The 12,932-nt window shown below is 34.0% G+C and overlaps 1 protein-coding gene across 3 annotated transcripts in view; it reads left to right on the top strand.

Moving 5' to 3' along the window:
- LOC114351387 (putative inorganic phosphate cotransporter) overlaps window positions 1-12,932 on the top strand; it is a 35,406-nt gene that overhangs the window by 4,107 nt on the left and 18,367 nt on the right. Inside the window, exon 1 of one of the 3 annotated variants that reach the window (XM_028302581.1) lies at window positions 10,269-10,607. The exons of the other annotated variants lie outside the window; for them this stretch is intronic. Coding sequence (XP_028158382.1) covers window positions 10,574-10,607 — 34 coding nt within the window. The 5' untranslated portion in view covers window positions 10,269-10,573. Of the gene's footprint in view, window positions 1-10,268; window positions 10,608-12,932 lie in introns of those variants that run through there. 3 annotated transcript variants of the gene reach the window in all.

A 12,932-nucleotide genomic window follows, 5' to 3' on the forward strand; every position in this document is an offset into this window, starting at 1 on the left:
ATACTTCAAATTCAATTTTTTTATTGCATATTAAGTATTTACAATTGGGTCTTAATCTAAACAATGAGCTTATTTATAACTTAATAACCTAAACTAGAGGACTAATCTAAACTTAGGTCTAGCAACTTACATTATGAGATACTTATCTTAAAAGTGTTTGTTTACTATTAAAGAATTCTGCCTGTTCGTTCAAGGCAGGAGTGAAAAGGGGCTGGGCACCTTTGTACCACCCTAGACAGCACACCTACAATTAACATTAGGTAAGTTGTTGTAGACGAAAAAATATGTAGTTATTTGAAATATCATAACGGATGCAAAGTCATTGATATCGCTGAAATATTCGAACGAAAAACACATTAATTGGTGAAAATCATAGAGTCACGACTGGTCACAGGATCCTTTGGATACCATTCCGATGGCAACAACTAACATCTCGCGATGTTTGCCTATCTATTTACATATTAAATGTAAATTATTCGTCTGACATACATAAATTATTCACGGAAATTTCAATTAACAGACGACTGCATACCAAGCTTAACAATGTACCATCTTATTTAGTTGTAATACGTACGATTTTGCATCGAAATTTTACAGTTTGATGTGTGGCAGGTTCTATAGTGTATTTGTATGCCTTTGTATATAAAATAAAGGAAGCCTTCCTAAGCTGGCTATCACGTCACATGTTTTGCAAAAGGTGAAATAATGCCACGATGATGACAATAAAGCAATTGTGATATTTCGCACGACACTATAAATAGCTCAATTATTACTCCGCGATTGAATTGTGATGCGATTTTTATCACTAAAACCATGTTAGGTCCTTATTTTCTAAGGAGATCATTTAGCTAAAAAGCACAGATTCTTGAGCTTGCTTTTATTTCTGATTAGGTATCTTCTGATACTTAAAAATTTTCCTTACAAAACATTTTACGGGATACCTACTCTACTCGAACCAAAATTATACCTAACGCTTCGGGATAGTCTAAAAAGCTCAACTCATTTATTTCATAGAGTTTGGACTCCTGATCTTTGAAAATCAGTAGCAGGTAAATAGAAGAAATTCCATGTTCCAAGTAGGTACGCTCGTAATTTACTCCTCTTAGGATCATAATTAATATGGCGATGTCATCATATTCTTCGTCTCCAATAGCCAAACCAATCACACCTTATTTGTTATGCATAATTTTAAAATGCACGTAAACATATTGTAATTAGCGAAAACACATTAATAACTGTTAAAAATATTAAAATTCGACCACAAAAACCTTCACCGAACCATAAATCGTACATGAAGTTACTATTTTCGTAGACTAATTTGCTATTTTGGAAGTCAAGGCAATGAAGTTTTGCCGTAAAATTAATTCGAACCAGAAGAGTAAACTGTACAGTCAGCGTCAGAAAATTTGTGACATCCAAAGTAGCCAAGAAGTTCGCAACCGTCTTTGTTACATTGGAATAAGGTTGTGTAGTCAACTTTTTTGCCACTTTGAGTGTCACGAACTATTTGACGATGACTGTACGAGATAAATTGCGTCGCGAATCTTTCGCAATTTACCCGATCGTGGCCCAATTAGACATGAAAATGGTGTCGTAAATCTTAATCTCAAGTGGTGTAATGACAGCCAGGGTCTGAGATGTTTGTTCGAATTTTTAAAAGGACACTGTCTAATTGTGATGCACAGTTCTTGGAACCAAAAAAATATATTACTACTGATTTTTTATAATAAATCAAGTTATTAATTGACTCTGGAACATTGCAAACAAATTTTCTTTTGCAAAGCAGTGACAAATAGCCGAACGACGTTGGCATCGGACTAGCCGATTTGAGGGTCAGATCAGTAGTTAGAAATACTGACTCTCGATCCACCAATGGACATTTATAGTAAACCTATGATTTTCTAAAATGTAGGTTAAGCACCTACTTAAATGGGATGGGATAACCTGGAATGGGAATATGAACAATGTACTATCTACTTTAAAACAAATGATAATGACTGATATAAAAACCCATTTTAAAATACTTCAACGGGTATTTACGTGAGTGCTCGTTTATTTAAGGATGGACGTATAAGGGACAGTGTTTTTGCTTTGGTGAGTCCCCCAAAGGTACTTCGCAGGAAAATCGTAGTAGTACATAATTGAAAAAGTTCCCAACACTTAAAGGTTTTATGGTATACACCCGCTACTAGAGCGTTGAAGAGAGAGAATTCCGTAGAATCTTTTATCTAACTCAATAATTAGGTAATAACTGAAAAGTACTTCTTATATTTTAATAACTAACTTATAATATTTTAATAAGAAAGTATGTTTTCTTACTAAAATATTATTAGACCAGCCGAGCAACTTTACTATTTACATATAAATAAATTGCAATAAATGGTAGAGTCCCATCTGTAGTAAAAAACGCTTAAATCTCACTCTCTGTGTTTCCTCTCAAATTATGAATTATCTACTAACATGCGTGAGTTTTTAATTTTTATTACATAGGATTTTTCCTATGTTATTGTTTCCAGTTTACGTAGATCTGAAATTAAGTTGCTGTACGTCATTCGGTGTCATTCGTCAATTTTTCAAATATTTACAAAATACGTGTGTGTGTATAGGTGCGAACAGGGGAATTATACATATAATGACGTAGCATGACGTAGGTATTTGTTTTGTTTCAGTGTTTTTCGTTGATTTGATCCACTTCCCGCAATGAAATTGACGTAAACTTTTGCATATTTTGGTGTTAATATTATTATTGATGTCTGTTTAAGTACGTGCAAAACTAATTGGTAAGTAAGTAATTTTTTGTAACTGTATAGCTATTAGTTTTTTTTATTACAATGACAATACCCCAAAATATGACGAACTTACACATGCATTTTTTCGGAACGAGTCGACTTTGTGGCAAATCGAACAGCCCTTGAATTCACCTGAACGCACACATACGCATTTTGAAGGCTTTTCATAAATCAATGTTTATTGAAGGATCTCTAACTGCTAGGTGTTACAAATTGGTGCTGATTCTGAGAACCGATATTGGTGTTTTCCGAATAACAACTACTAGAAACTCATACATTTGATTAACAATCAGATAAATGTTAAATCAATAAAACGCTCTTATAATAAATTACATACATAAAGTTAATAAATTAATTTATGTTTATTAATTATTCGAATTAAAACTGCTAATAATTAATTAATTTGAATCAAAGATAACTATCTGGTTGAGACAACTTAAAAATAACATTAAATTATTTACGAGTTTAATGATTTATGAAGGTAGTTATGTTGTTTATTTATGGCAAAATTCTTTACATAAAATCCCTACTCGTAATACTTACATATATAAATGCGAAAGTAATTCTTGTCTGTCTGTCACGCTTTCACACCTAAAGCACTGAACCGATTTTAATGAAATTTGGCATAGAGATAGTTCGAGTCCCGGGAAAGGATATAGAATAGATATTATTCCGGTTTTTTAAACAGGGCCGCGCGCGAAGCCGCGCGCCGCGTGCGGACAGCAAGTATGATATAAATTGGTTTAGCTTTGTTAATTTGTTATTAAAAATATTTTTATTTGTATTTGTCATTATCATACTTAGGTAAATAATTGGTTGAAATATGTGACAATAGTGGGGTGCGCAAGAGCAGCGCAATTTACAATAATCTCAACGTATTAATTAAGGAAGCACTTAGCTACATTTTCCCTATTTTGAACATAAGGAAAACATGAATTAAAATCTTTCGAAATCCCAAATACTCTTAATAGATTACGAAACTATACTGACAAAAATACATGCCTGTAAGATGTTATCGTAAGTGAGTGATCAACAATTTTGAAATATCATATGACAATTTTTATACCACATCAGAGGCCAATAAACTTATCAATACGGACGGACAACTTTTACTATGTCACTAACATTGAAATCACAAAAAATATACAAATTGTTTTTACAATTTTGATGATGCAATCATCACAAAAGTTATTGATACGGATGCTATATGAGGTGAACATGCTCACTACCTATACAGAAAACATTAGGTATAGGATAGGAAAAAGCTGGATAGAGATTGCGGTCAAAAATCTGCCTTGTTCTGCATAAAAAAGAGCAACAGGCGACAATCTCTACTTAACACATTACCCCCTGGTAATAACCATGGTATAGTTAAATGTATTTTCCGTCAAAGTTGTAAAAAAGACCAAAAACATGGAGCTCTTAGAAGACCTTTTCAAGGTGTTACAAAATGCCCGCTCAGTTAAAAGGTTATAATATTGAACCTACTACCAAACTCGTCTGGCTAGAGTGGGGAGTGTACGCCTCCATTTACCTCTAACTAAATGACCTGATGATGATGAGTATTGAACCTGAACCACTTTCCCTTGGTTTTTTCCCAATGGAATGAATATCACAGTGTTCTTAATACGGACGCAAAATAGGTATTCCTAAAGGATGCAAAACACAGCACTGTCCATAAGAACACTCACGTTACGTAATTTCAATAACAATTGTACCAGGATGTGTATAACTTGTTAGTGATTTATTTGACCTCTTTCGTAGAGGCAAATAATTGCAGAATGGATTGTGCTTCACATGTTGATCAAACAATCTATTTGCATCATGGTAATGCCTTAGCACAAATAGTTTGTGGTTAACATAAGTAAATGATAGCGGTTTTTATTAAACATAAGTGTAATGACATTTAGGAGTGTTTTACGTATTTACATAAGTAGGTTCTACGTAATGTTTTGTAAATTTTGTTTTTCTTTTACTAACAATGAACCAAAAAAGCGAATGTAGGTACTGGTATTTTCAGTAATTTATTAAGTTTTCACGTCTAACCTCTGAACTAATTTGTGATGAAATTCGTCCTTTTCCAATAACGTAAAAGGGGATGAAAATTGGGGAAGCTTTATCCCATTTCATCACCATAAATGAAGTTACGGATATTCTTGGTACGGTTTAGTAAAAATATCAAGCGAGCCAAAACGGCGGACTAAAAGACAGAGCTGTAAACGACAAACCGTAAATGTGAGCTTGGTTCTGCTACTTATAGCTATTTATGTTTTACAACAATAACTAACAAATCAAGTAAAATTGGAACGGTTACGTTTTGTGGACAAAAAACTAATATTATAATTAGAAAGTAGGCCATTACAATGCGTATTCAACTTCAAGTTCGTTTATTTCGAAAGAGGCGATTTGGACCGGGTTAGCTGCGTGCGAACGATTAGTGCTGCTAACGTTATGTCAATTACGTTATTGTGTGGCGATATTAAGAACTAGTTCTGATGCACGATACGACACGACCCTAATGTGGTGACATGCACTGGCGGAATGCCGCTAGATGTGACAGTTAAATAGTTTGCGTGTTTAACTAAAATATGTTTAATATCATTAAAGTGTGCTTATTTGGTCTTAATCACACTTAATTATTACGTTGGATATATTACAACCACATTTACTTTTCATCAAATAAACATGGTTATGATGAATAATATGGCCTGTATTATAAATAAGACAAAGCTCTACCTCGAATTAATCTCAATAACGAATTTTTTTTTTATAGTGTGTTTTATATTGAGACTCCACTAATCTAATACCGTGCATAGGTCACTAAGGCCCGGTTTTTTGATTCGTAGTTAAAATAACCAATAGTTAAATTTGACAGATGTCAAATGACAAGTGGTTAAATATCAGAAAAAAATGTTTTTCGAACAAGGGTTAGCTTGGCTTTTAGTACATTTTTTAACTATTAGTTAACATTTTGTTAATATTTAACCATTAGTAGCAAAATTTAACAATCTGTTATTTTAACTATGAATCAAAAAACTGGGCCTAAGAAGTGCATAAAATCATTACTGGTGAAAGGAACTTCTGCTACAGATAACATAATGTTCTATTTGCTGATATTCAGTACATTAAGAGTTTGCTATCGCTTCAATGTTATTTCGATCATATTACTTTTAATACCAAACTTGCGCATTTTATTTCAGAGCATTAATCACGGAGAAAATGTCGCACCTGACATGTCTACGTTGACCGATTTATAAGCTTTTGTGCACAATTGAATTGTGGCGATTATACACATTTTGCAACGAGTTAGTTTCACAACAATGTTGGGTAGGTACTGATTGTCTGCCGATTTCCTTTCTGCAGTCAACACAAGGTTGCTTTGACCCTGGCTGCAATACGTTTGGTTGACTCATCAGTGGACTGTCGTTTTAGAAATGGTATGCAAAACCGTCGGTCTCCGGAAGATGTCAATAAATATAGCCCGTTAAGGAAAACAATACTTTAGGAAAACATACGTTTATCGTACAGGTGTACTGCTGATTGCCGTGTTAAGACTTATTAACATTTGCATATTTTGTTGTACATAAATCTATGTCTTGAAGATTTCACCAAGGAAGGTTAAAGCAATAAGAATAAGTACGTAACATAATTTAACGAACCGTTGCGTTAGAACTTTGTAGATAAAAAGTATAAAAACCGTATCTATCGAAGAAAAAGGTAGAGATAAACGGGTATGTAGAGCAAACTGGATCTAGATTGATCACATCTAGCCAAATGTAACTTAAGACTCGATGGACCGATGACCTCAAGAACAATCGCTGTCAGTAATAGTTGGATGAAAAAAACGGGATTGGAGTTTGGGGATTACGCCGGACATAGACCGCCGTAGACTGTCATGATGATGATGATGATTTAAGATAACAATTCAAATATTATTGACGAATGGCGCGTAAATTCCAATGTGGTTAAGTATTATTATTGAGTTAAGAGATCTTTCTACGAAATGTATGTATGTTTTATCTAAGTACCTAAGTTATAGTAAATAAATAAATGTAGTTGATTAGCAAATAACAAGCGTGAAGGTAAAAAATAAAAGTTTTAGAGCTTTTTGCGGTGAGCATTAATTGTAGAGACAAATAACTTCGGGTATTTCGTTGTGTGTTTCCATGTTTTAGCATGGAAGAACCGTTTATTAAACTTATAAACAATGTGTTTAAATTGGTGTTCTATTTATAGAATCATTTTCCTCAGTTTTGTTTACCAAAGACCAATTTTCCAAAGAAGGGTTGACAAAATACTTCTAACATGTATGATTTGCAAGTGTCAAGATATTTTCAAGTTGGCTCATTACGTGTGCAGATCATGATCCACACTTTTGTTATTTGTTTAAGAAATAGTGATATGAATCGCTCTTTAGACTCGTGGGTTCTGGATTTGATTTTCAGGCGGGACAAAACTTTGTGTGAAATAACATTGTGTATTTGTTCCGAAAGTAGATATTTGACTGCAATCACCCCTGATGACCTGATGTTAAGTGAGATGCAGTCTAGGATGGTAACATAGCACATACCGGCAAGTGCCTATTCACTCTAAGTTACACTTGTTTTCTCAGGGTTGGTTGTCCGAAAAGAAATAAAATTCCACGTTAAGCACGTTAAGTCGGCCCTATGGGCGGTTCGTAGAGCTTGACACAATTTTTGTGACTTCAGTTATTCTTATTACCATCCACATGGTAGAGAAAAATGTCACAAGGGGGCATTGTGATTAACGTCTCACAGTGCGCGTGAAGGCACAGGGTGACACACGAACCAATCACAAAGCTCTATTCAACGCTGTGCGTTCCATTTCCTGCTTCACTTAAAGCAAGCATCGTTTGTGAATACGCGCCAAAATATCAAACCTCTCTTATGTGCACCGGGTCAGATCAACAGCATCATCAACAGCCCTTTACAGTCCACTGCTGGACTATGAGCCTCCTCCACTATAGTGGAGGGTTTTGCCATAATCTCCACGCTTGGCAGGCGGGTTGGAGATCGCAGTTTAAAAGATTGATGTTTTTCAGAGAGCGCTGCTGCCCATTCTCTGTTTGATGTGTAGTCCCTAAGTCGCCTCTTACGACACCCGCGGGAAGAGTAGGGGTTGGTGACAAATGTATTCTACTCTGCCGTCACCACACGGCTATCAGATCAACAGCATGTCCTTTGTTAATTCTACTTAAAAAAAATATGCTTACCTGAATAAAGAGAACAAAAATGTATTTACAGGTATTGTTACTTTAGTGTCCATGTAAAGGTTCCACATTAAAACACATTGTTGAATTTGTCATGTACTGAACTAAATTCAGTTGAAATTATTTAAAAGGAAATTACAAAGAATCAATATCGGAAATATTGCGAAAAGAAATGAAGAGTTAAGGATATCATAAAATTGTTATAATCACCTCTGTTTTTTTCTGACTAAAATCCAAGGGAATCGATCAAAGAGTGGTTTACTATAGCTCTATCTGTGAACATTTTAATCTAGTTCTTAACAAAAAAAAATAGTATGATATATTTTCACAGTTTAAACGTATTAAAGGGGGTTGATTCCAAAATAAATTATGCATTCAGATTCGATTGATACTCTACGTGACAACCCTTAAACATTTATCGACTACGATATCTGTAGCTGAATATTTATGGAATTGACATTGTAAGAATGGGAAATCGATTTCTACGGGTGGGACCAATGGCGGCGTAGACCAAGATATGTAGCTTCGCAATTACCTGTACCTCGTAAGCTAGTGGAAGTTTCCGCGAGCCACTGTGTGGCCCTCTTGGTAAGGGTGACCATGCGTTTTGAAAATGTCGGACAAAGCTAAGCTTTTGCTAAGCAAATGATACTTAAGCTAGTACCAAATTATATATTGACAACTATTGGATAGATTTATGTAATTTTAATGGACATAGTATGGTGTAAAAAATAAATATAAAATTAATAGTGTGTTTATTTGATTGAACCTCCTATCTGTCAAAGTACTCGTCAATAACAAAAAAATCAAGACAATAATCTTTGATGGGAGATGTTTACATACTACATGCTCTACACAAGGCATACTTGACAAAGCTCTCAATGTAAGTATCGGTTTGAGATAAATAATTAATTGTTTACAAGTTACAGTTTAAAACTTTTTCTACTAAACGTTATAATGTCTGCTTCACTCTCAGCTAATTTTCAAATCGGAGCTGTGCAACTAGGCAGGTTTGACCGCAATCGCACCCGATGTTAAATGAGATCCTGTCTAGGATGTAGTTCACATATTGCTTTATAATATCGTTTTATATCGCTCATTCAACTGTCCTATTTTTAGTATAAGAATTGGCCACTCTACTCGCGGGTTTCTCTCCACCCGCCATCTGCGCCTTAAAATGTTTATTCAACAAAAACACGTGCGCGCATAGCAAATACGCTAGCAACAACTAGAAAACTAATTAGTGCCCTCATTTGTGATTACATGCATTCAAAAATGCAATTCGACATGCCAATCCACCTTAGATGTGACGTTGATATGACGTTCCAAATTCAAGATTTAAAACAACAATTAATTTTGTTGTTTCAATTAATATTGGGTAAAGTATTAAATTGCTTTATTACAATAACAATGTCCATAAATTCGGTTAAATTCTCTATACAAATCGGCACTTTCATACTTTAACACATAATATTTAGGTATTTTAAACTTTCTTTCGCACTTTATCGAACTCTACATTATTTTCAAGGTTCTCTATTTTTGGCATAAAGTTTTGACATCCCATATTGAAATACACAACCTAAAACCAATTTTTACAACCAATACTATAATGCAACAATGCAATGGCGATATTAATTTTGGGGATTTCATTACTGCTAAGAAGATTAAGAAATTGGCAGAATAATTTCGTGGTCAATTTATTAAATTGATTAAAAAAAACAATTATGACAATATAGAACAACTATTTACACCCGTATTCACAAACGATGCTTGCTTAAGTGAAGCAGCAAATCGAAAGCGTTGAATAGAGCCCTGTGATTGATTCGTATGTGACCCTGTGCGAACACGAGCACTGTGAGACCTCATAGTAATGTTTGTGTATCGTTAGAGCGTGCATTACTTTCCTACCAATTTGCATCTGTTGTTTATTAATCGTTATGCGCGTTGACATAACAGTTACTAAATCTGACATGACTCGTATTTATATACTAGCATCGAAAGTAGAATGCTTGCCAGTCGCATATCCGCCTGTCAGACGAATCAAATCCGATGTTGCATTACCCGCAATTCGTCAATTTATTGCACGGCATAACAGTCTGTAAGCTGCGAATGGTAGGGGTCAAGTTGGCGTGGCATGTCATAATTCGGCCGTGCGGTGAACTTGACCGTTTGTTACATAAACAGACTAGTTTATTAATGTCGGATCGGTATGGCGCTTGCACTGATTAATGATTAAGAATTTTGTTTGGTTTAATGTAAGTTTTTACCCTTAGTGGTGTGGACGCTTTGCGGTGTAAGCGCGCTGGTATATAGAGGCGAAGCTTGTGCGCGGGCGCCTAACTCTAGTCGGAGACCGCGCGCATAACAGATGCGCGCGCAAACACCGCGCATGCTTTTAACGAACGCTAAGTGCAACTTGTGATAACTCAGAACTTATATTATTTTAATTTACTCAATTTAAATTAAAAGACTTGTTTATAAATACCTACGTGAAAGTAGAGTTTTGTAAAGACAAAGTGAAGTTTATGGTGCACTGTAAAAATAAACAGCGAAAATGTTGACCGGCTGGCAATTAATTCTTTCTAAATGTAAGTTATTATTTAATTTTGTGATTTTATTAGGTAAAATGTCTAAATATTTTGAATGAAAACGACTTTCTTTTAACTTATTTAGTAAATTATAAGTTAAGCACTAATAACCCAAAAACACATATAAACTAGTAATTGAAGATATACGCTAAAATTTACACTATTTTATTTATTAGATACATATAACCTGAAATTAAATGAATTATAATAACTGAAAGAAAAAGATCAGGACTGCTTAGTTACTAATTCGCTTTTACTCATTTTATCTTTTACTTAAACTGTATTGACTACTGTCTAAATTGTTACTTAAGTACTATTAATAACGTTATACTTAATTAGCAATTCGTAACGTAAAAACTGCACTAGCACTAAGTTTTCAATTTTAAAGTGGAACTCTAATTCATCAAGTTTTTCGTAACGTTCAGAAATACAAATATTTGCCAAACATTGAAGTGGGCAAATTCAGATTCGCTACCGTGTTTGGCCAACCTGCTTGAACTCTATTAAAGAGGTTCCGCATGGTCGAACATAACGAAAATCGAACCGTTTGATAATGAACTTGCGATTTAGGTTAATTTACATTTTAACTAATCTGCTTTTTAACGAGCTAGTTAGTTATGGTATGTTAAGTTCACTATGGTTTTGTATTTTATCTGAGGCAGCAATTTTAATGGACTTTCAGCTGTTTGAATCTCAACAACAGAGATTAGGAAAAATCTATTTTTTTATAGAACAACAACGAAATATTCACAGGTTAAAATTGTGCTACTTATTAACTTCGATCAGAATATTTTGTAGTTTTTGATTTATATACATATTTAGACAATTTTTGAATCATCACGTTATCATACAGTTTTCTGTAAAAGTGCTTTTTAAAAGCTTGGTTGCAAAAAATAAATAACTGTAAATGAGATTTTTATGGTGCTTAAAAATACAGAGGTCAAAATCGTAATACTATTGATCTTACATTACCAAATCATCGAAATGTTATTCGTTTTTGAAAAGCCTTTATGACTTTGGTTTCAAGAAACATCGAATATACTTTTAACTAACGCTTCGCGTTTCGCTACAGATATTATTATGAAAAAATTAATTAAGCAAAGTAATAAAACCATAAAAAGTTTTGATTTATTCAGTGAGATCGACGTTATTATAACAAACAAGTGAGTGGTGGAATGCATCCTAATTGCGTTCGGCTTCACGAAATACATTAAAAATATCAGAAGTTATTTAAAGACAAGGTCTATGAGCTATTTTATCTAGTAGAGTTGCAAATATTTTAAAATAGACCAAAGTTTCATTTAAATTGTTATTACAGTTGATTTGGAGGACCTATTAGGGTATATTTCTATGGTCTACTTAAATGTATAACCCTTATCTGACAACTAATTGCATTTACTGAGTTTGCCCCGGTGCAGCACCTTCATAGCAGCACATTCCATAGTTGTCTCGTAACGTATAGCTTGTAGAGCCCAAAAGATATGGAGGCATGATAAGAGTTCCATCCTATTCAATTATAGTTCGTTTATTTAAAATAGTTTTCTATATTTTGAAAATTATAAATAACTTGAAAAAATCGAACTGCCTAAGGCGGGAATTGAACCCACGATAGTTTTCTATAGTTCGTTTATTCAAAATAGTTTATCTTAGGGGACATATCACATTTTACTGCATCCATAGTGGTTGCCGGTGCCTTATTAAAAATTCCTAAGGCTTGGTTTTCAATGTAGAGACAAGATATAATACGATTTATTATTTTTAAAACATCTCTCCTCCCGATTTGATGGAAACTGCGCCATAGTTATTTTCTTGAGCTTTAGCCGATATTAAATTAAACGCACCTAAAATTGCATCATGATTTCGAACAATACGGTCTAATTACTGACATATTCGCATTCTTCAAAATTGTTTGTTCAAGTGTGTATCGTCACGAGCGTGAGGAATGATTAAAAATCACAAACAAAAGCAATACGATGGCTTCTTATTTGTACACCATATTTGAGGCAAAGTATTATTTAATTCTCTTACAAACAGCGTAGGTAAATCGAAATCATTTTGCCGGTAACAAATAAGTAGTTCGAAATTACTCATACGTACGCACATATCGCAGTAACGACACATAAAGCTCTCGGTGACTGTCACAACACCGTAACAGTACATAATATTAAGTACCCTTTAAATCTACAACTACACATTTGTCAAAATTTTAAAAGGCGCGCAAAGAAAGTACCTACATAATTTCTAACAATGGACGCAACGGAAAAATAGCGGAAAATTCACACACAGTCTAATCAAAATTAAATTTATAAGCATGAAACCTACTTA

The sequence above is a fragment of the Ostrinia furnacalis genome, unplaced genomic scaffold, assembly GCF_004193835.3.
Source record: "Ostrinia furnacalis isolate ACB-3 unplaced genomic scaffold, ASM419383v2 OfSCF1132, whole genome shotgun sequence".
NCBI classification, from domain to species: domain Eukaryota; kingdom Metazoa; phylum Arthropoda; class Insecta; order Lepidoptera; family Crambidae; genus Ostrinia; species Ostrinia furnacalis.